A 23,783-nucleotide genomic window follows, 5' to 3' on the forward strand; every position below is an offset into this window, starting at 1 on the left:
CTTTTGTGAAAGTACGTTGCACGTGCGCAGTGCGTACCATACGCAGAAATGCCGATTTTTTTTTTGCCTGATCGCTGTGCTGCGAACAACAGCAGCTAGCGAACAACTCGGAATGACCCCCATAGTCTCCTCTCACTTCCCCCTTAGTATCCCTGCTGTGCCCCCATCAGCTTAGTGTCTCTATGAATTGGGATTTTCTTGCAGATTTTTATTTTCACCTTCATCATAAATAAAACATGAGTGAAAACGACCCTTATTTATTTCTGCCGTAATAGCTGCACAAAGCATACGACTCTCCATAGGATTTTATCACCAGACGACTGTGAAATCACAAACACATAAAGGCAGCAATTAAACATGTAAATATTCCCAGCGTGTACAGGTCTAAAACTCAACGGCAGGAGAATCTGAACAGAGGCAGAGTCCTGCCCGGTGAACACAAGGGGGCGCTGTTCTATAAAACCTTCCACAAGTAATGGTGAAAAAACAGATGATCCTTTTCTAGGACAGTCCAGAAGGTGGCAGCAAAGTCTGATAGGTTCCAGACGTTCCCTGCGCACCAGCCTGCGTCATCATTAGGTTTCAGAATCTCCTTCTCTCCGTCACAGGGGACACTGCTGTGGGGTTTTACAGTATTCCAGATCGACGGCGACACTTGTAACGTAACTCTGAGAGACTACCAACACACATAAATACACTCATACACCTGCCGACACCTCCCAAGGCACAGGTGAGACCACGGTAACGCACTGTGGTAATTCACCCACTGTGAACTTTCCCCAATCCCATGCCCCTTAGTGGTTCACGGGTCCTATCGGAGAGGTCTCAGCCAGACCGCGCCTGAATCTCTTTCTTCCTGGCCAGCAGGGTGCGGTATTGCCTGCGGGTCTCATCAATGCTGCTCTGTAGTGAGGTCACTTCAGCGCTGAGGGCGACACCTGAAGAGGAAGACAGAAACGGTGAGCGATCCCTGGGCTCGGCCGCGTTTCACGCAACTACCTATAAGAACCGTTACATGTGCCACCGACTGACCCTGGCGGAATGTGCTCTGTGCTTGCCGTAAACTCTGAGGAACCAGGACCCCAAACCAGCGCAGTGGGTCGTGAGAGGGCGGTGGCTTCGGCTTCTCGGTTTTCTCAGTCTTAGGGGGTTTTTGCGTCTCAGAAGTCCCTCGGTGTCTCAGCACTGGGAGAGAATAGAAAGTCCTATTTTATTTTTGAATATATGGATTTTTCTTTATCGCTATTGAGATGAATATGGATTTGTTCCTCTGAAGAGGTCACTTCACTGAGCCTTCCTATATCTCACACACTTATTTCTCTTCCAAGCCTTTTCTCCAGTGATTCCAATCCTGGTTGTCCCCCTTACCCTAATTCTAGGACAGTCTCTGTGACCTCCCCACACTGCCAGACTCATTCCTCTACTGCTCCATCTTCCTCCTCCAGTTTTTGTCACCAATCCCCTTAATGATGTTCCCATCACCTTGTCACTTCTCCTGCCGACCTTCCTCATCCATTCCCTCCCTGCCAGGACCCTTTCTTCCCTTCCCGTATGTGTAATGGGGATCTCCTCCTCTGCCTCACCTCTGTGACCCATAGGATCTCCTGCTACTTTGCTCTTCTGGAACCCAACCCCCCTACTTATCCTGTTTAATCTGCTGGATCTTCTCTTTATTGTACCTACCTACACTCCATGGGTTCCAATCCCACCCTCTTCTTCTCTGTGTACAGTCAAGTCTCTTAACTAGTAGCTCTGAGAGCATATAGGTACATCTGTGAACTGTGGACCAAAAAGAATCATGAAGAACAGGCTTGCTACACAAACTCACCCTGATCTGCTGCTCCCACATCCTCCACCTCTAGAAGAGCTTCTGGTTTTTGGTCCTCAAACCGCCCGGGCTCAATGTGTTCAACATGAAAAGACCTTGCACCATCATCGTCTTCAGCGCTGGAATTACGTCAGACCCAGAAGAGGGAGACATGAGCAAAGGGAAGAGAGGGTTACATTCCCCCCAATATACCGTCATCACATATATATTCTGATTCTGAGTCAGACGCAGTGACCCAATGTTTTAAGTCAGCCATAGGACTTGTGCAAAGTTTGATGGTGGTCCACAGAGACGGAAATGCACTGTCACAAAACGCTTCAAGTGTGCATCTCAGGTGTGACTGCGGCAAAAGATGCACCCCCGCAGGCCTCTGATTCAGAATCGGGCCCAGTCCTGGCCAACCTGTGGCTCCCCAGCTGCTGTGAGACTACAAATGCCAGCATGCACTGCCACAGTTTTAGCATTCTCTACCAGCAAAACTGTGGCAGGGCATGTTGGGACTTGTAGTTTCACAACAGCTGAGAGCCACAGGTTGGCCAGGCCTGGTCAGGCACATAGGTTCCATATAAGATTTCCATAGATATAACAAAGCTGGAAGTCTCACCTGTCCCGGACACAGACAGAAGCCACCATATCCTGTGTGTACTGCAGAGAGGACACAAACTTATTCCCCATAGAATATCGAGACTGAGAGAGGAGGAACCATCCCTGGGGGGAAAAGAGAAAATCCACAGGCGTGGGCAGGTGATATTGTAAAGTGGACCTTACATGGAGTCAGCAGAAGCACACGTCTTGTCAGCTGAACCAGTATTCAGCATACCAATTCGCTAGGACCTAATGATATCACTGAGGCACGAGTGCCTTATACCTCAGCGATATCACAAATTCCTAGTGACTTGGTAGGCTGCATTCACATGGATGTTATATCCGTATGCCCACTGCACAGGTGACATGTGTAAATACTGACAGCGATTAGATGCACATAGCCATCACTCACCTTCTCGATGAGGCCGTTCAGACGCTCCCGCTTCTCCTGCAGGGTTTCCAGGTCTTCCATGAGCAGCAGGACCAGCTGATCCAGCCTCTGGCACACCTCGCTCAGCTTCTCTTCCGGAGCGGGTGCCATGCTCTAGAAGAGAAAGGGTACAGGCTGGCGATGAGAGACGTATCCTGGGCACCAGGACAATCCCTCTCTCCTCCAACCAGATTCTAGACCATGCAATGCTTCTCCTTCCACAACTTACATCTTCTGATGACCCAACCTACCAGACCAGTGTCACTGCAACCGTCTCCCCTTATCCGAGACCCTCAGTGAGGTATGTGACAGGTCCTATAGTCTGACACCTTCAGTGAGGTATGGGGGTAGGTGACAGGACTTATAGTCTGACACCCTCAATGAGGTAGGTGACAGGACCTATAGACTGACACCCTCAGTGAGGTATGGGGGTAGGTGACAGGACTTATAGTCTGACACCTTCAGTGAGGTATGAGGTAGGTGGCAGGTCCTATAGTGTGACACCCTCAGTGAGGTATGAGGTAGGTGACAGGACCTATAGACTGACACCGTCAGTGAGGTATGAGGTAGGTGACAGGTCCTATAGTCTGACACCGTCAGTGAGGTATGTGACAGGTCCTATAGTCTGACACCCTCAGTGAGGTATGTGGTAGGTGACAGGTCCTATAGTCTGACACCCTCAGTGAGGTATGAGGTAGGTGACATGGGTGTCCTATCCTCTCCCCCTACTTACTGCCCCTACCCGCCAGTGGAACCCTTCTTCGGCTCACCTTGTAGACTGGTATGTACTTGTCAAGTCATGTGACCAGTGACCGCCTCTAGCCCGGAAATACTAGTACATGTCATATGCCACTTCCGGGGGTGGCTCAGCAACGCGCCGCCATCTTTACTGAGGGCAGCTGTTCCCTGGCTCGGGATTGGTCAGTCGGGAGATCATTGTAGGGATCCTTCCTTCCTTTCCACGTGTGGGACCCAGGCAGCCGGTATCATGGTGAGTGTTGGGGACACATTGGGGGATAGCTGGGTGTGTGGTTGTCAGTGTGGTACTACAGAGCCCCTGTGCTCTCCAGTCATAGCACTGCGGGATAGTCCCGGGTTATATATATATATATATATATATATATATATATATATAATATATATACACACACACACATCCACCACAGTGCTGCTTCTGCCAGCTCTCAGTATCAGGGGTTTCTATGTGTATAGTTATATCTGCCCAGTACTACTTCTCTCATATGCTCTGTAACTCTCAGTATCAGGGGGTTTTATGTGTAATGTATAGTTATATCTGCTCAGTACTACTTCTCTCATATACTCTGTCAGCTCTCAGTATCAGGGGTTTCTATGTGTATAGTTATATCTGCTCAGTACTACTTCTCTCATATACTCTGTCAGCTCTCAGTATCAGGGGTTTCTATATGTATAGTTATATCTGCCCAGTACTACTTCTCTCATATGCTCTGTAACTCTCAGTATCAGGGGGTTTTATGTGTAATGTATAGTTATATCTGCTCAGTACTACTTCTCTCATATACTCTGCCAGCTCTCAGTATCAGGGGTTTCTATATGTATAGTTATATCTGCCCAGTACTACTTCTCTCATATGCTCTGTAACTCTCAGTATCAGGGGTTTCTATGTGTATAGTTATATCTGCCAGGTACTACTTCTCTCATATGCTCTGTAACTCTCAGTATCAGGGGTTTCTATGTGTATAGTTATATCTGCGCAGTACTACTTCTCTCATATGCTCTGTAACTCTCAGTATCAGGGGTTTCTATGTGTGTAGTTATATCTGCTCAGTACTACTTCTCTCATATACTCTTGTAGCTCTCAGTATCGGGGGTTTCTATGTGTATAGTTATATCTGCTCAGTACTACTTCTCATATACTGTGTCGGCTCTCCGTATCAGGGGTTTCTATGTGTATCGTTATATCTGCTCAGTACTACTTCTATCATATGCTCTGTAACTTAGTATCTGGGGTTTCTATGTGTATAGTTATGTCTGCCCAGTACTACTTCTCTCATATGCTCTGTAACTCTCAGTATCAGGGGTTTCTATGTGTATAGTTATATCTGCTCAGTACTACTAATCTCATATGCTCTGTAACTCTCAGTATCAGGGGTTTCTATGTGTATAGTTATATCTGCCCAGTACTACTTCTCTCATATGCTCTGTAACTCTCAGTATCAGGGGGTTTTATGTGTAATGTATAGTTATATCTGCTCAGTACTACTTCTCTCATATACTCTGTCAGCTCTCAGTATCAGGGGTTTCTATGTGTATAGTTATATCTGCTCGGTACTACTTCTTCTCTCATATGCTCTGTAACTCTCAGTATCCGGGGGTTCTATGTGTATCGTTATATCTGCTCAGTACTACTTCTCTCATATGCTCTGTAACTCTTAGTATCGGGGGTTTCTATGTGTATAGTTATGTCTGCCCAGTACTACTTTTCTCATATGCTCTGTAACTCAGTATCAGGGGTTTCTATGTGTATAGTTATATCTGCTCAGTACTACTTCTCTCATATACTGTGTCAGCTCTCCGTATCAGGGGTTTCTATGTGTATCGTTATTTCTCTGACGTCCTAAGTGGATGCTGGGGACTCCGTCAGGACCATGGGGAATAGCGGCTCCGCAGGAGACAGGGCACAAAAGTAAAAGCTTTAGGATCAGGTGGTGTGCACTGGCTCCTCCCCCTATGACCCTCCTCCAAGCCTCAGTTAGGTTTTTGTGCCCGGCCGAGAAGGGTGCAATCTAGGTGGCTCTCCTAAAGAGCTGCTTAGAGTAAAAGTTTTGTTAGGTTTTTTTTTTTTATTGTCAGTGAGTCCTGCTGGCAACAGGCTCACTGCAACGAGGGACTTAGGGGAGAAGAAGTGAACTCACCTGCGTGCAGGATGGATTGGCTTCTTAGGCTACTGGACACTAGCTCCAGAGGGACGATCACAGGTACAGCCTGGATGGGTCACCGGAGCCGCGCCGCCGACCCCCTTGCAGATGCTGAAGAGAGAAGAGGTCCAGAAATCGGCGGCTGAAGACTTCTCAGTCTTCATGAGGTAGCGCACAGCACTGCAGCTGTGCGCCATTGCTCTCAGCACACTTCACACCAACGGTCACTGAGGGTGCAGGGCGCTTGGGGGGGTGCCCTGGGCAGCAATGAAAGTACCTATGCTGGCTAAAAATACATCACATATAGCCCCTGGGGCTATATGGATGTATTTAACCCCTGCCAGGTTGTCAGAAAAACGGGAGAAGAAGCCCGCCGAAAAGGGGGCGGGGCCTATTCTCCTCAGCGCCATTTTCCTACACAGCTCCGCTGCTAGGAAGGCTCCCAGGCTCTCCCCTGCACTGCACTACAGAAACAGGGTTAAAACAGAGAGGGGGGGCACTTATTTGGCGATATTATTATATATTAAGACGCTATAAGGGAAAACACTTATATAAGGTTGTCCCTGTATAATATAGCGTTTTGGTGTGTGCTGGCAAACTCTCCCTCTGTCTCCCCAAAGGGCTAGTGGGGTCCTGTCCTCTATCAGAGCATTCCCTGTGTGTGTGCTGTGTGTCGACATGTATGAGGACGATGTTGGTGAGGAGGCGGAGCAATTGCCTGTAATGGTGATGTCACTCTCTAGGGAGTCGACACCGGAATGGATGGCTTATTTAGGGAATTACGTGATAATGTCAACACGCTGCAAGGTCGGTTGACGACATGAGACGGCCGGCAAACCAATTAGTACCTGTCCAGGCGTCTCAAACACCGTCAGGGGCTTTAAAACGCCCATTTACCTCAGTCGGTCGACACAGACACAGACACGGACACTGACTCCAGTGTCGACGGTGAAGAAACAAACGTATTTTCCATTTGGGCCACACGTTACATGTTAAGGGCAATGAAGGAGGGGTTACATATTTCTGATACTACAAGTACCACAAAAGAGGGTATTATGTGGGGTGTGAAAAAACTACCTGTAGTTTTTCCTGAATCAGATAAATTAAATGAAGTGTGTGATGATGCGTGGGTTTCCCCCGATAGAAAATTATTGGCGTTATACCCTTTCCCGCCAGAAGTTAGGGCGCGTTGGGAAACACCCTTTAGGGTGGATAAGGCGCTCACACGCTTATCAAAACAAGTGGCGTTACCGTCTCCAGATACGGCCGCCCTCAAGGAGCCAGCTGATAGGAGGCTGGAAAATATCCTAAAAAGTATATACACACATACTGGTGTTATACTGCGACCAGCGATCGCCTCAGCCTGGATGTGCAGCGCTGGGGTGGCTTGGTCGGATTCCCTGACTGAAAATATTGATACCCTTGACAGGGACAGTATTTTATTGACTATAGAGCATTTAAAGGATGCATTTCTATATATGCGAGATGCACAGAGGGATATTTGCACTCTGGCATCAAGAGTAAGTGCGATGTCCATATCTGCCAGAAGATGTTTATGGACACGACAGTGGTCAGGTGATGCAGATTCCAAACGGCACATGGAAGTATTGCCGTATAAAGGGGAGGAGTTATTTGGGGTCGGTCCATCGGACCTGGTGGCCACGGCAACAGCTGGAAAATCCACCTTTTTTACCCCAAGTCACATCTCAGCAGAAAAAGACACCGTCTTTTCAGCCTCAGTCCTTTCGTCCCCATAAGGGAAAGCAGGCAAAAGGCCAGTCATATCTGCCCAGGGATAGAGGTAAGGGAAGAAGACTGCAGCAGGCAGCCCATTCCCAGGAACAGAAGCCCTCTACCGCTTTTGACAAGTCCTCAGCATGACGCTGGGGCCGTACAAGCGGACTCAGGTGCGGTGGGGGGTCGTCTCAAGAGTTTCAGCGCGCAGTGGGCTCACTCGCAAGTGGACCCCTGGATCCTACAAGTAGTATCCCAGGGGTACAGATTGGAAATTCGGGACGTCTCCCCCTCGCAGGTTCCTGAAGTCTGCTTTACCAACGTCTCCCTCCGACAGGGAGGCAGTATTGGAAACAATTCACAAGCTGTATTCCCAGCAGGTGATAATCAAAGTACCCCTCATACAACAAGGAAAGGGGTATTATTCCACACTATATTGTGGTACTGAAGCCAGACGGCTCGGTGAGACCTATTCTAAATCTGAAATATTTGAACACTTACATACAAAGGTTCAAATCAAGGTGGAGTCACTCAGAGCAGTGATAGCGAACCAGGAAGAAGGGGACTATATGGTGTCCCTGGACATCAAGGATGCTTACCTCCATGTCCCAATTTGCCCTTCTCACCAAGGGTACCTCAGGTTCGTGGTACAAAACTGTCACTATCAGTTTTAGACGCTGCCGTTTGGATTGTCCACGGCACCCCGGGTCTTTACCAAGGTAATGGCCGAAATGATGATTCTTCTTCAAAGAAAAGGCGTCTTAATTATCCCTTACTTGGACGATCTCCTGATAAGGGCAAGGTCCAGAGAACAGTTGGAGGTCGGAGTAGCACTATCTCAAGTAGTTCTACGACAGCACGGGTGGATTCTAAATATTCCAAAATCGCAGCCGTCTCCGACGACACGTCTGCTGTTCCTAGGGATGATTCTGGACACAGTCCAGAAAAAGGTGTTTCTCCCGGAGGAGAAAGCCAGGGAGTTATCCGAGCTAGTCAGGAACCTCCTAAAACCAGGAAAAGTGTCAGTGCATCATTGCACAAGGGTCCTGGGAAAAATGGTGGCTTCTTACGAAGCGATTCCATTCGGCAGATTTCACGCAAGAACTTTTCAGTGGGATCTGCTGGAAAAATGGTCCGGATCGCATCTTCAGATGCATCAGCGGATAACCCTGTCTCCAAGGACAAGGGTGTCTCTTCTGTGGTGGCTGCAGAGTGCTCATCTACTAAAGGGCCACAGATTCGGCATTCAGGACTGGGTCCTGGTGACCACAGATGCCAGCCTGAAAGGCTGGGGAGCAGTCACACAAGGAAAAAATTTCCAGGGAGTGTGATCAAGTCTGGAGACTTCTCTCCACATAAATATACTGGAGCTAAGAGCAATTTACAATGCTCTAAGCTTAGCAAGACCTCTGCTTCAAGGTCAGCCGGTATTGATCCAGTGGGACAACATCACGGCAGTCGCCCACGTAAACAGACAGGGCGGCACAAGAAGCAGGAGGGCAATGGCAGAAACTGCAAGGATTCTTCGCTGGGCGGAAAATCATGTGATAGCACTGTCAGCAGTGTTCATTCCGGGAGTGGACAACTGGGAAGCAGACTTCCTCAGCACGACCTCCACCCGGGAGAGTGGGGACTTCATCGGGAAGTCTTCCACATGATTGTGAACCGTTGGGAAAGACCAAAGGTGGACATGATGGCGTCCCGCCTGAACAAAAAACTGGACAGGTATTGCGCCAGGTCAAGAGACCCTCAGGCAATAGCTGTGGACGTTCTGGTAACACCGTGGGTGTACCAGTCGGTGTATGTGTTCCCTCCTCTGCTTCTCATACCTAAGGTACTGAGAATTATAAGACGTAGAGGAGTAAGAACTATACTCGTGGCTCCGGATTGGCCAAGAAGGACTTGGTACCCGGAATTTCAAGAGATGCTCACAGAGGACTCAGGGCCTCTGCCGCTAAGAAGGGACTTGCTTCAGCAAGTACCATGTCTGTTCCAAGACTTACCGCGGCTGCGTTTGACGGCATGGCGGTTGAACGCCGGATCCTAAGGGAAAAAGGCATTCCGGAAGAGGTCATTCTTACCCTGGTCAAAGCCAGGAAGGAGGTGACCGCACAACATTATCACCACATGTGGCGAAAATATGTTGCGTGGTGTGAGGCCAGGAAGGCCCCACGAAGAAATTTCAACTCGGTCGATTCCTGCATTTCCTGCAAACAGGAGTGTCTATGGGCCTCAAATTGGGGTCCACTAAGGTTCAAATTTCGGCCCTGTCGATTTTCTTCCAGAAAGAATTGGCTTCAGTTCCTGAAGTCCAGAAGTTTGTCAAGGGAGTACTGCATATACAACCCCCTTTTGTGCCTCCAGTGGCACTGTGGGATCTCAACGTAGTTCTGGGATTCCTCAAATCACATTGGTTTAAACCGCTCAAATCTGTGGATTTGAAATATCTCACATGGAAAGTGACCATGATGTTGGCCCTGGCCTCGGCCAGGCGAGTGTCAGAATTGGCGGCTTTGTCTCACAAAAGCCCATATCTGATTGTCCATTCGGACAGGGCAGAGCTGCGGACTCGTCCCCAGTTTCTCCCTAAGGTGGTGTCAGCGTTTCACCTAAACCAGCTTATTGTGGTACCTGCGGCTACTAGGGACTTGGAGGACTCCAAGTTGCTAGATGTTGTCAGGGCCCTGAAAATATAGGTTTCCAGGACGGCTGGAGTCAGGAAAACTGACTTGCTGTTATCCTGTATGCACCCAACAAACTGGGTGCTCTTGCTTCTAAGCAGACGATTGCTAGTTGGATGTGTAGTACAATTCAGCTTGCACATTCTGTGGCAGGCCTGCCACAGCCAAAATATGTAAATGCCCATTCCACAAGGAAGGTGGGCTCATCTTGGGCGGCTGCCCGAGGGGTCTCGGCTTTACAACTTTGCCGAGCTGCTACTTGGTCAGGGGCACACCCTGGCTGAGGAGGACCTGGAGTTCTCTCACTCGGTGCTGCAGAGTCATCCGCACTCTCCCGCCCGTTTGGGAGCTTTGGTATAATCCCCATGGTCCTGACGGAGTCCCCAGCATCCACTTAGGACGTCAGAGAAAATAAGAATTTACTTACCGATAATTCTATTTCTCGTAGTCCGTAGTGGATGCTGGGCGCCCATCCCAAGTGCGGATTGTCTGCAATACTGGTACATAGTTATTGTTACAAAAATCGGGTTATTATTGTTGTGAGCCATCTTTTCAGAGGCTCCGCTGTTATCATGCTGTTAACTGGGTTCAGATCACAGGTTGTACAGTGTGATTGGTGTGGCTGGTATGAGTCTTACCCGGGATTCAAAATCCTTCCTTATTGTGTACGCTCGTCCGGGCACAGTATCCTAACTGAGGCTTGGAGGAGGGTCATAGGGGGAGGAGCCAGTGCACACCACCTGATCCTAAAGCTTTTACTTTTCTGCCCTGTCTCCTGCGGAGCCGCTATTCCCCATGGTCCTGACGGAGTCCCCAGCATCCACTACGGACTACGAGAAATAGAATTATCGGTAAGTAAATTCTTATTATCTGCACAGTACTACTTCTCTCATATGCTCTGTAACTCAGTATCAGGGGTTTCTATGTGTATAGTTATATCTGCTCAGTACTACTTCTTCTCTCATATGCTCTGTAACTCTTAGTATCGGGTTTCTATGTGTATAGTTATATCTGCTCAGTACTACTTCTCTCATATACTCTGTAGCTCTCAGTATCAGGGGTTTCTGTGTGTATAGTTATATCTGCTCAGTACTACTTCTTTCATATTCTCTGTAGCTCTCAGTATCAGGGGTTTCTATGTGTATAGTTATATCTGCTCAGTACTACTCTCATATTCTCTGTAGCTCTCAGTATCGGGCTTATGTGTGTGTATAGTTATATCTGCTCAGTACTACTTCTCTCATATACTCTGTAGCTCTCAGTATCAGGGGTTTCTATGTGTATAGTTATATCTGCTCAGTACTGCTTCTCTCATATTCTATGTAGCGCTCAGTATCAGGGGGTTCTGTGTGTATAGTTATGTGCTCAGTACTACTTCTCTCATATACTCTGTCAGCTCTCAGTATCAGGGGTTTCTGTGTGCATAGTTATATCTGCACAGTACTACTTTTCTCATATGCTCTGTAACTCCGTATCTGGGGTTTCTGTGTGCATAGTTATATCTGCTCAGTACTACTTCTCTCATATACTCTGTAGCTCTCAGTATCAGGGGTTTCTATATGTATAGTTATATCTGCTCAGTACTACTTCTATCATATGCTCTGTAACTTAGTATCTGGGGTTTCTATGTGTATAGTTATGTCTGCCCAGTACTACTTCTCTCATATGCTCTGTAACTCTCAGTATCAGGGGTTTCTATGTGTATAGTTATATCTGCTCAGTACTACTAATCTCATATGCTCTGTAACTCTCAGTATCAGGGGTTTCTATGTGTATAGTTATATCTGCTCAGTACTACTTCTCTCATATACTGTGTCAGCTCTCCGTATCAGGGGTTTCTCTAACGTCCTAGTGGATGCTGGGACTCCGTCAGGACCATGGGGAATAGCGGGCTCCGCAGGAGACGGGGCACATCTAAATAAAGCTTTTAGGATCACATGGTGCGTACTGGCTCCTCCCCCTATGACCCTCCTCCAAGCCTCAGTTAGGTTTTTGTGCCCGTCCGAGAAGGGTGCAATCTAGGTGGCTCTCCTAAAGAGCTGCTTAGAAAAAGTTTTTTTAGGTTTAAATCTCAGTGAATCCTGCTGGCAACAGGATCACTGCATCGAGGGACTTAGGGGAGAGATTTCCAACTCACCTGCGTGCAGGATGGATTGGAGTCTTAGGCTACTGGACACTTAGCTCCAGAGGGAGTCGGAACACAGGTCCTCCTGGGGTTCGTCCCGGAGCCGCGCCGCCGATCCCCCTTACAGACGCTGAAGACGGAGGTCCGGAAAGCAGGCGGCAGAAGACTCCTCAGTCTTCATGAAGGTAGCGCACAGCACTGCAGCTGTGCGCCATTGTTGCTACACGTCTCACTGATTCAGTCACGGAGGGTGCAGGGCGCTGCTGGGGGCGCCCTGGGCAGCAATATTAAATACCTTTAGTGGCAAAATAAATACATCACATATAGCCATTAAGGCTATATGTATGTATTTAACCCAGGCCAGTTTTCTTAAAACCCGGGAGAAAAGCCCGACGAAAAAGGGGCGGAGCTTATTCTCCTCAGCACTCAGCGCCATTTTTCTGCTCAGCTCCGCTGGTGAGGAAGGCTCCCAGGACTCTCCCCTGCACTGCACTACAGAAACAGGGTAACAAAGAGAAGGGGGGCATAATTTGGCGATATTGATATATTAAAAGCGCTTATATCAAAAACAACACCTTCTAGGGTTGTTTATATACATTTATAGCGCTTTTGGTGTGTGCTGGCAAACTCTCCCTCTGTCTCCCCAAAGGGCTAAGAGGGTCCTGTCTTCGATTAGAGCATTCCCTGTGTGGCTGCTGTGTGTCGGTACGTGTGTGTCGACATGTATGAGGACGATGTTGGTGTGGAGGCAGAGCAATTGCCGGTAATGGTGATGTCACCCCCTAGGGAGTCGACACCGGAATGGATGGCTTTAGTTATGGAATTACGTGATAATGTTAGCACATTACAAAAGTCAGTTGACGAAATGAGACGGCCGGAAAACCAGTTAGTACCGGCTCAGGCGTCTCAGACACCGTCAGGGGCTGTAAAACGTCCCTTACCTCAGTCAGTCGACACGGGTACCGACACAGATGAATCTAGTGTCGACGGTGAAGAAACAAACGTATTTTCCAATAGGGCCACACGTTATATGATCACGGCAATGAAGGAGGCTTTGCAGATCTCTGATACTGCTGGTACCTCAAAAAGGGGTATTATGTGGGGGGTGAAAAAACTACCTGTAGCTTTTCCAGAATCAGAGGAATTGAATGACGTGTGTGACGAAGCGTGGGTTAACCCAGATAGAAAACTGCTAATTTCCAAGAAGTTATTGCCATTATACCCTTTCCCACCAGAGGTTAGGGCGCGCTGGGAAACACCCCCTAGGGTGGATAAGGCGCTCACACGTTTATCAAAGCAAGTGGCGTTGCCGTCTCCTGATACGGCCGCCCTCAAGGATCCAGCAGATAGGAGGCTGGAAACTACACTGAAGAGTATATACACACATACTGGTGTTATACTGCGACCGGCAGTAGCCTCAGCCTGGATGTGCAGTGCTGGGGTAGTGTGGTTGGATTCTCTGACTGAAAATATTGATACCCTGGATAGGGACAGTATTTTATTGACTCTAGAGCAATTAAAGGATGCTTTTCTTTATATGCGAGATGCTCAGAGGGATATTTGTACTCTAGCATCAAGAGTAAGCGCGATGTCCATATCTGCCAGAAGAAGTTTATGGACGCGACAGTGGTCAGGTGATGCGGATTCCAAAAGGCATATGGAAGTATTGCCATATAAAGGAGAGGAATTATTTGGGGTCGGTCTTTCGGACCTGGTGGCCACGGCAACTGCCGGCAAATCCACTTTTTTACCTCAGACCCCCTCCCAACAGAAAAAGACACCGTCTTTTCAGCCGCAGTCCTTTCGCTCCTATAAAAACAAGCGACCAAAAGGACAGTCTTATCTGCCGCGAGGCAGAGGAAAGGGTAAGAGAGGGCAGCAAGCAGCCCCTGCCCAGGACCAGAAGCCCGCCCCGGGTTCTACAAAGCCATCAGCATGACGCTGGGGCTTTACAAGCGGACTCGGGAGCGGTGGGGGGTCGACTCAAGATTTTCAGCAATCAGTGGGCTCGCTCACAAGTGGACCCGTGGATCCTGCAGATAATATCTCAGGGTTACATGTTGGAGTTCGAAAGGTCTCCCCCTCGCCGGTTCCTAAAGTCTGCTTTACCAACGTCTCCCTCAGAAAGGACGTCGGTTTTGGAAGCCATTCACAAGCTGTATTCTCAGCAGGTGATAGTCAAGGTACCCCTCCTACAACAGGGAAAGGGGTATTATTCCACACTATTTGTGGTACCGAAGCCGGACGGTTCGGTAAGACCTATTCTAAACCTGAAATCCTTGAACCTGTACATACAGAAATTCAAGTTCAAGATGGAGTCACTCAGAGCAGTGATAGCGAATCTGGAAGAAGGGGACTTCATGGTGTCCCTGGACATAAAAGATGCTTATCTGCATGTCCCAATTTACCCCTCACACCAAGGGTATCTCAGGTTCGTGATACAAGACTGTCATTATCAGTTTCAAACGCTGCCGTTTGGTTTGTCCACGGCCCCTCGGGTCTTTACCAAGGTAATGACCGAAATGATGGTTCTTCTACGAAGAAAAGGCGTATTAATTATCCCTTACTTGGACGATCTCCTGATAAGGGCAAAGTCCAGAGAACAGCTGGAAGTCGGTGTAGCACTAACCCAGGTAGTGCTTCAGCAACACGGGTGGATTCTGAATCTTCCAAAATCTCAATTGACCCCGACAACTCGTCTGCTGTTCCTGGGAATGATTCTGGACACGGTTCAGAAAAAGGTGTTTCTCCCGGAGGAGAAAGCAAGGGAGTTATCCGAACTTGTCAGGAACCTCCTAAAACCAGGAACTGTGTCAGTACATCAATGCACAAGAGTCCTGGGAAAGATGGTGGCTTCTTACGAAGCGATTCCATTCGGCAGATTCCATGCACGGACATTTCAGTGGGATCTGCTGGACAAATGGTCCGGATCGCATCTGCACATGCATCAGCGGATAACACTGTCACCAAGAACAAGGTTGTCTCTCCTGTGGTGGTTGCAGAGTGCCCATCTGTTAGAGGGCCGCAGATTCGGCATACAGGACTGGGTCCTGGTGACTACGGATGCCAGCCTACGAGGCTGGGGAGCAGTCACACAGGGAAGAAACTTCCAGGGCGTGTGGTCAAACCTGGAGACGTCCCTTCACATAAATATACTGGAGCTAAGAGCGATCTACAATGCTCTAAGCCTGGCAAAATCGCTGCTTCAGGGTCAGCCGGTGTTGATCCAGTCGGACAACATCACGGCAGTCGCCCACGTAAACCGACAAGGCGGCACGAGAAGCAGAAGAGCAATGACAGAAGCTGCAAGGATTCTGCGCTGGGCGGAGAATCATGTCATAGCACTGTCAGCAGTGTTCATCCCGGGAGTGGACAACTGGGAAGCAGACTTCCTCAGCAGACACGACCTTCACCCGGGAGAGTGGGGACTTCATCCAGAAGTCTTCCACATGATTGTGAACCGTTGGGAAAGACCAAAGGTGGACATGATGGCGTCTCGCCTCAACAAAAAATTGGACAGATATTGCGCCAGGTCAAGAGACCCTCAGGCAATAGCTGTGGACGCTCTGGTAACACCGTGGGTGTACCAGTCAGTGTATGTGTTCCCTCCTCTGCCTCTCATACCAAAGGTACTGAGAATTATACGGAAAAGAGGAGTAAGAACAATACTGGTGGCTCCGGACTGGCCAAGAAGAACTTGGTATCCGGAACTTCAAGAGATGCTCACGGAGGATCCATGGCCTCTACCTCTAAGAAGGGATCTGCTTCAGCAGGGACCTTGTATGTTCCAAGACTTACCGCGTCTGCGTTTGACGGCATGGCGGTTGAACGCCGGATTCTAAAAGAAAAGGGCATTCCAGAGGAAGTTATTCCTACCTTGATTAAGGCTAGAAAGGAAGTGACTGTACAACATTATCACCGCATTTGGCGAAAATATGTTGCGTGGTGTGAGGCCAAGAAGGCTCCAACGGAAGAATTTCAATTGGGTCGATTCTTACATTTCCTGCAAGCAGGATTGTCTATGGGCCTAAAATTGGGGTCCATTAAAGTTCAAATTTCGGCCTTATCAATCTTCTTCCAGAAGGAATTGGCATCAGTGCCTGAAGTACAAACTTTTGTCAAAGGTGTACTACATATACAACCCCCAATAGTGCCTCCAGTGGCTCCGTGGGATTTGAACGTAGTTTTGAATTTTCTCAAATATCATTGGTTTGAGCCTCTAAAATCGGTAGATTTAAAATACCTTACATGGAAGGTAACCATGCTATTGGCCCTGGCTTCAGCCAGGAGAGTTTCAGAGTTGGCGGCTTTATCATACAAAAGCCCATATCTGATTTTCCATTCGGACAGGGCAGAACTGCGGACACGTCCTCATTTTCTCCCTAAGGTGGTTTCGGCTTTTCACTTGAACCAGCCTATTGTGGTGCCTGCGGCTACTAGCGACTTGGAGGACTCCAAGTTACTGGACGTTGTCAGAGCATTAAAAATATATATTTCAAGGACAGCTGGAGTCAGAAAATCTGACTCGTTGTTTATATTGTATGCACCCAACAAGATGGGTGCTCCTGCGTCTAAACAGACGATTGCACGTTGGATCTGTAGCACAATCCAACTTGCACATTCTGTGGCAGGCCTGCCACAGCCTAAATCTGTAAAGGCCCACTCCACAAGGAAAGTGGGCTCATCTTGGGCGGCTGCCCGAGGGGTCTCGGCATTACAACTTTGCCGAGCAGCTACGTGGTCAGGGGAGAACACGTTTGTAAAATTTTACAAATTTGATACTCTGGCTAAGGAGGACCTGGAGTTCTCTCATTCGGTGCTGCAGAGTCATCCGCACTCTCCCGCCCGTTTGGGAGCTTTGGTATAATCCCCATGGTCCTGACGGAGTCCCAGCATCCACTAGGACGTTAGAGAAAATAAGAATTTACTTACCGATAATTCTATTTCTCATAGTCCGTAGTGGATGCTGGGCGCCCATCCCAAGTGCGGATTGTCTGCAATACTTGTACATAGTTATTGTTACAAAGATCGGGTTATTACTATTGTTGTGAGCCATCTTTTCAGAGGCTACTTCGTTTTTTGTTATCATACTGTTAACTGGGTTCAGATCACAAGTTGTACGGTGTGATTGGTGTGGCTGGTATGAGTCTTACCCGGGATTCAAGATCCTTCCTTATTGTGTACGCTCGTCCGGGCACAGTACCTAACTGAGGCTTGGAGGAGGGTCATAGGGGGAGGAGCCAGTACGCACCATGTGATCCTAAAAGCTTTATTTAGATGTGCCCTGTCTCCTGCGGAGCCCGCTATTCCCCATGGTCCTGACGGAGTCCCAGCATCCACTACGGACTATGAGAAATAGAATTATCGGTAAGTAAATTCTTATTTTCTATGTGTATCGTTATATCTGCACAGTACTACTTCTCTCATATGCTCTGTAACTCAGTATCAGGGGTTTCTATGTGTATAGTTATATCTGCTCAGTACTACTTCTCTCATATGCTCTAACTCTTAGTATCGGGTTTCTATGTGTATAGTTATATCTGCTCAGTACTACTTCTCTCATATACTCTGTAGCTCTCAGTATCATGGGGTTTCTGTGTGTATAGTTATATCTGCTCAGTACTACTTCTTTCATATTCTCTGTAGCTCTCAGTATCAGGGGTTTCTATGTGTATAGTTATATCTGCTCAGTACTACTCTCATATTCTCTGTAGCTCTCAGTATCGGGCTTGTGTGTGTGTGTATAGTTATATCTGCTCAGTACTACTTCTCTCATATACTCTGTAGCTCTCAGTATCAGGGGTTTCTATGTGTATAGTTATATCTGCTCAGTACTACTTCTTTCATATTCTCTAGCTCTCAGTATCAGGGGCTTGTGTGTGTATAGTTATATCTGCTCAGTACTACTTCTCTCATATACTCTGTAGCTCTCAGTATCGGGGGTTTCTATGTGTATAGTTATATCTGCTCAGTACTACTTCTCTCATATTCTCTGTAGCTCTCAGTATCAGGGGCTTGTGTGTGTATAGTTATATCTGCTCAGTACTACTTCTCTCATATGCTCTGTAACTCTCAGTATCAGGGGTTTCTGTGTGCATAGTTATATCTGCTCAGTACTACTTCTCATATACTGTGTCAGCTCTCCGTCTCAGGGGTTTCTATGTGTATCGTTATATCTGCTCAGTACTACTTCTCTCATATGCTCTGTAACTCTTAGTATCGGGTTTCTATGTGTATAGTTATATCTGCTCAGTACTACTTCCTTCATATTCTCTGTAGCTCAGTATCGGGTTTCTATGTGTATAGTTATATCTGCTCAGTACTACTTCTCTCATTCTCTGTAGCTCTCAGTATCAGGGGTTTCTATGTGTATAGTTATATCTGCTCAGTACTGCTTCTCTCATATTCTATGTAGCGCTCAGTATCAGGGGGTTCTGTGTGTGTAGTTATGTGCTCAGTACTACTTCTCTCATCTACTCTAACTCTCAGTATTTGGTGTCATTAGTTATATGTGCACAGTACTACTTCTGTCATATACTCTGTAACTCAGTATCTGGTGTCATTAGTTATATGTGCACAGTACTACTTCTGTCATATACTCTGTAACTCCGTATCTGGTGGTGTTAGGCATATAGTTTTGAGAAGCACCAGAGCAGAGAGCGACACCCCAGGCAGGAAAGAGGAACAGCACGTTTCGAAAGGTGCAGGGTGCTAGAATGAACACGAAGTCATATCAGCACACTACCACTTCTGCTGATACTACTACTGTCATATAGCCTTATATCTGCCATAATCTCGGATCCTGTTACATAACCCGCTATGTGTTCCTTCCTGACAAGAGAATGGGGTGGGGGGAAGGGGGGGTTGCATTTTCCCATGACGGATTAGTTCTAGATTGGGATGGGTTCTCCTGATGACACTGTGAGGGGGATCTCTCCAGGCGGCAGCACATACACAGCTGCATTGCAGACGTCTCCTAGTGATACTGTGCATTCCGCAGTCAGGGATTTCATGTCCGGAGATTGTGATGACCAAGCGGCTGGCATAGGCCCAGGTGTAATCCCATCCGTACAGAATGTCTGCTCATTCCCTGTGCTGTCTATACAGGCTTATTGATGTTCTAGTGCCCCGTGTCCACCTACAGTGCGCCCGGTCACTGACCTGCCGCAGGGATGGAGGGAGTGGGGGCAGATGTAAGTAACTCTGTTTCCTTTAGCTCCGCAGGGAGGCCCGTCTCCGGAGGGAGTACCTCTACAGGAAAGCACAAGAGGCCAAACAGCACAACATCGAGGACAAGAAGCTGCGGCTGAAGCGGGCGCTGGATGGTGTGTACAATGGATATATATATCTATATCTCTATATCTCTATATCTCTCTCTATATCTCTCTCTACATATATATATATATATATATATATATATATATATCTCTCTCTATATCTCTCTCTATATATATATCTCTATATATATCTCTATATATATATCTCTATATATATCTCTCTCTCTCTCTATATATATATATATATATATATATATATATATATATATATATATATATATATATATATATATATATATATATAATCTATATATCTATACTGTGTACGCTATACATGAAGGGGATCAGTACTGACAGTGCCCTCTATGTCCGCAGAAAACAGGCTCATCCCCACCGAGATCCGCAGGGAGGCCCTGACTCTACAGAAGCAGCTGGAGTTTGATGATGAGGGGGGTGAAGGTGAGAGAGACTTACCTTATATCTGCTCACTAGACCAGAGGTGGCTCCAGCTGGTGCGCAAATCCTAGCTTGCTGGGCCCTGTAGTTCTACAACAGTTTGCAAGACACAGGCTCTATACTAGAACATTGTGCCGTGGAACTCCAGTTCTACGTATACATCCAGCCACTTGTTCTGATTTAACGTAGCGTCTTGTTCAATCTGAATTCTCCCAGGGGTGTCCTCACATATGGATGACGAGTACAAGTGGGCAGGTGTGGAAGATCCAAAAATCATGATTACAACATCCAGGGACCCCAGTTCCCGGCTGAAGATGTTCGCTAAGGTATGAGATGTATGGTACCGAATAATCACTGTGTCAGCCATTACTGGCGTAATGCAGTCGCCGAGCATCGAATGTGTTATATTATCCTGCAGGGGTATTTACTAAGCATGTATGTGATATGTAATATCTACCCTCCTAATGTTACTCCCCCCTCCCCTCGTCCACCTGTGTCGGATAGCTGATTTGGGTCACTATTACTCATTATATTTCTCTGACGTCCTAGTGGATGCTGGGACTCCGTAAGGACCATGGGGAATAGCGGCTCCGCAGGAGACAGGGCACAAAATAAAAGCTTAAGGATCAGGTGGTGTGCACTGGCTCCTCCCCCTATGACCCTCCTCCAAGCCTCAGTTAGATTTTTGTGCCCGGCCGAGAAGGGTGCAATCTAGGTGGCTCTCCTGAGCTGCTTAGAATAAAAGTTTAGTTAGGTTTTTTTATTTTCAGTGAGTCCTGCTGGCAACAGGCTCACTGCATCGTGGGACTAAGGGGAGAAGAAACGGACTCACCTGAGTGCAGAGTGGATCGGGTTTCTTAGGCTACTGGACACTAGCTCCAGAGGGACGATCACAGGTTCAGCCTGGATGGGTCACCGGAGCCGCGCCGCCGTCCCCCTTACAGAGCCAGAAGAGACGAAGAGGTCCGGTGAAATCGGCGGCAGAAGACATCCTGTCTTCAGACTAAGGTAGCGCACAGCACCGCAGCTGTGCGCCATTGCTCTCAGCACACTTCACACTCCGGTCACTGAGGGTGCAGGGCGCTGGGGGGGGAGCGCCCTGAGACGCAATATAACAGAATACCTTAGGTGGCAAAACAGAATACATCACATATAGCTCCTGGGCTATATGGATGTATTTTAATCCCCTGCCATTTTACACAAAAAAGCGGGAGATAAGGACGTTGTGAAGGGGCGGAGCCTATCTCCTCAGCACACAAGCGCCATTTTCCCTCACAGCTCCGCTGGAAGGACGGCTCCCTGACTCTCCCCTGCAGTCCTGCTTCAGAATCAGGGTAAAAAAGAGAAGGGGGGGCACGTTTGGCAGCAAATAAATATATTAACAGCAGCTATAAGGGAGTAACACTTATATAAGGTTATCCCTGTATATATATATATATAGCGCTGGGTGTGTGCTGGCAGACTCTCCCTCTGTCTCTCCAAAGGGCTAAGTGGGGTCCTGTCCTCTATCAGAGCATTCCCGGTGTGTGTGCTGTGTGTCGGTACGCGTGTGTCGACATGTATGAGGAGGAAAATGATGTGGAGGCGGAGCAGTTGCCTGTGTTGGTGATGTCACCACCTAGGGAGTCGACACCTGACTGGATGATTGTATTTAAACAATTAAGTGATAATGTCAGCAATTTGCAAAAAACTGTTGACGACATGAGACAGCCGGCAAATCAATTAGTGCCTGTCCAGGCGTCTCAAACACCGTCAGGGGCGCTAAAACGCCCGTTACCTCAGTGGGTCGACACAGACCCTGACACAGATACTGAGTCTAGTGTCGACGGTGACGAGACAAACGTAATGTCCAGTAGGGCCACACGTTACATGATCACGGCAATGAAAGAGGCATTGAACCTTTCTGACACTACAAGTACCACAAAGAAGGGTATTATGTGGGGTGAGAAAAAACTACCAATATTTTTTCCTGAGTCAGAGGAAATAAATGAGGTGTGTGAAAAAGCGTGGGTTTCCCCCGATAAAAAACAGCTAATTTCTAAAAAATTATTAGCATTATATCCTTTCCCGCCAGAGGTTAGGGCGCGTTGGGAAACACCCCCTAGGGTAGATAAGGCGCTCACACGTTTATCAAAACAAGTAGCGTTACCGTCTCCTGATACGGCTACCCTCAAAGAACCAGCTGATAGAAGGCTGGAAAATATCCTAAAAAGTATATACACACATACTGGTGTTATACTGCGACCAGCAATCGCCTCAGCCTGGATGTGCAGTGCTGGAGTCGCATGGTCGGATTCCCTGACAGAGAATATTGATACCCTGGATAGGGACAATATTTTGTTAACTATAGAACATTTAAAGGATGCATTACTATATATGCGTGATGCACAGAGGGATATTTGCACCCTGGCATCAAGAGTAAGTGCTATGTCCATCTCTGCCAGAAGAGCGTTATGGACGCGACAGTGGTCAGGGGATGCGGATTCCAAACGGCACATGGAAGTATTGCCGTATAAAGGGGAGGAGTTATTTGGGGCTGGTCTATCGGACCTGGTGGCCACGGCAACGGCTGGAAAATCCACCTTTTTACCCCAGGTCACTCCACATCAGCAGAAAAAGACACCGTCTTTTCAAACTCAGTCCTTTCGTTCCCATAAGTACAAGCGAGCAAAAGGCCACTCTTTTCTGCCCCGGGGCAGAGGAAGAGGAAAAAGACTGCACCATGCAGCCGCTTCACAGGAGCAGAAGCCCTCCCCTGCTTCTGCCAAGTCTTCAGCATGACGCTGGGGCTTTACAAGCAGACTCAGATATGGTGGGGGCCGTCTCAAGAATTTCAACGCGCAGTGGGCTCACTCGAAAGTGGATCCCTGGATTCTACAGGTAGTATCGCAGGGGTACAAACTGGAATTCGAGGCGTTTCCCCCTCGTCGTTTCCTGAAGTCTGCTTTACCAAAGTCTCCCTCCGACAGGGAGGCAGTTTTGGCAGCCATTCACAAGCTGTATTCCCAGCAGGTGATAATCAAGGTACCCCTCCTGCAACAAGGAAAGGGGTATTATTCCACGCTGTTTGTGGTACCGAAGCCGGACGGCTCGGTGGGACCAATTTTAAATCTGAAATCCTTGAACACTTACATAAAAAGGTTCAAATTCAAGATGGAGTCACTCAGAGCAGTGATAGCGAACCTGGAAGAAGGGGACTATATGGTGTCTCTGGACATCAAAGATGCTTATCTCCACGTCCCGATATACCCTTCTCACCAAGGGTACCTCAGGTTTGTAGTACAAAACTGTCATTATCAGTTTCAGACGCTGCCGTTTGGATTGTCCACGGCACCTCGGGTCTTTACCAAGGTAATGGCCGAAATGATGATTCTTCTACGAAGAAAAGGCATTTTAATTATCCCTTACTTGGACGATCTCCTGATAAGGGCAAGATCCAGGGAACAGTTAGAAGTCGGAGTAGCACTATCTCAGGTAGTGTTACGTCAGCACGGGTGGATTCTAAATATTCCAAAATCGCAGCTGATTCCAACGACACGTCTACTGTTCCTAGGAATGATTCTGGACACAGTCCAGAAGAAGGTGTTTCTCCCGGAGGAGAAGGCCAGGGAGTTATCCGAGCTAGTCAGGAACCTCCTAAAACCAGGACAGGTCTCAGTGCATCAGTGCACGAGGGTCCTGGGGAAAATGGTGGCTTCTTACGAAGCGATTCCATTCGGAAGATTCCATGCAAGAACATTTCAGTGGGATCTACTGGACAAATGGTCCGG

At 47.8% G+C, this 23,783-nt stretch overlaps 2 protein-coding genes across 4 annotated transcripts in view; one reads left to right on the forward strand and one right to left on the reverse strand.

Moving 5' to 3' along the window:
• Positions 1-241: 241 nt before the first annotated feature.
• Positions 242-3,712, reverse strand: CCDC115 (coiled-coil domain containing 115). 3 transcript variants are annotated; one of them, XM_063936040.1, is made up of 6 exons: positions 3,614-3,712; positions 2,826-2,957; positions 2,433-2,536; positions 1,829-1,947; positions 1,033-1,185; positions 242-938 (listed from the first exon to the last, which is right to left on the reverse strand). In XM_063936040.1, exons 2-6 carry the CDS (start codon positions 2,952-2,954, stop codon positions 826-828), a joined length of 618 nt encoding a protein of 205 aa, XP_063792110.1. In that variant the 5' UTR covers positions 2,955-2,957; positions 3,614-3,712; the 3' UTR covers positions 242-825. The 3 variants fall into 3 exon arrangements, with proteins under 3 accessions (XP_063792110.1, XP_063792111.1, XP_063792112.1); XM_063936041.1 differs by having other exon boundaries at positions 3,577-3,632; XM_063936042.1 differs by lacking the exon at positions 3,614-3,712 and adding an exon at positions 3,586-3,607.
• IMP4 (IMP U3 small nucleolar ribonucleoprotein 4) overlaps positions 3,649-23,783 on the forward strand; it is a 54,080-nt gene continuing 33,945 nt past the window's right edge. The window contains exons 1-4 of the mRNA XM_063936039.1: positions 3,649-3,834; positions 19,497-19,605; positions 19,933-20,016; positions 20,230-20,339. Of these exons, the coding sequence (XP_063792109.1) occupies positions 3,832-3,834; positions 19,497-19,605; positions 19,933-20,016; positions 20,230-20,339 (306 nt within the window). The 5' untranslated portion in view covers positions 3,649-3,831. The remainder of the gene's footprint in view (positions 3,835-19,496; positions 19,606-19,932; positions 20,017-20,229; positions 20,340-23,783) is intronic.

Source organism: Pseudophryne corroboree, chromosome 8 (genome assembly GCF_028390025.1).
Source record: "Pseudophryne corroboree isolate aPseCor3 chromosome 8, aPseCor3.hap2, whole genome shotgun sequence".
NCBI classification, from domain to species: domain Eukaryota; kingdom Metazoa; phylum Chordata; class Amphibia; order Anura; family Myobatrachidae; genus Pseudophryne; species Pseudophryne corroboree.

Coding starts and splice junctions, on each gene's coding strand:
- CCDC115 (XM_063936040.1), bottom strand. CDS start 2,954: ATGGCACCCGCTCCGGAAGAGAAGCTGAGCGAGGTGTGCCAGAGGCTG. Junction 1,948..2,432: donor TCTGTCTGTGTCCGGGACAG/GTGAGACTTCCA, acceptor ACGTAATTCCAG/CGCTGAAGACGATGATGGTG. Junction 939..1,032: donor ACAGAGCACATTCCGCCAGG/GTCAGTCGGTGG, acceptor CTTCCTCTTCAG/GTGTCGCCCTCAGCGCTGAA.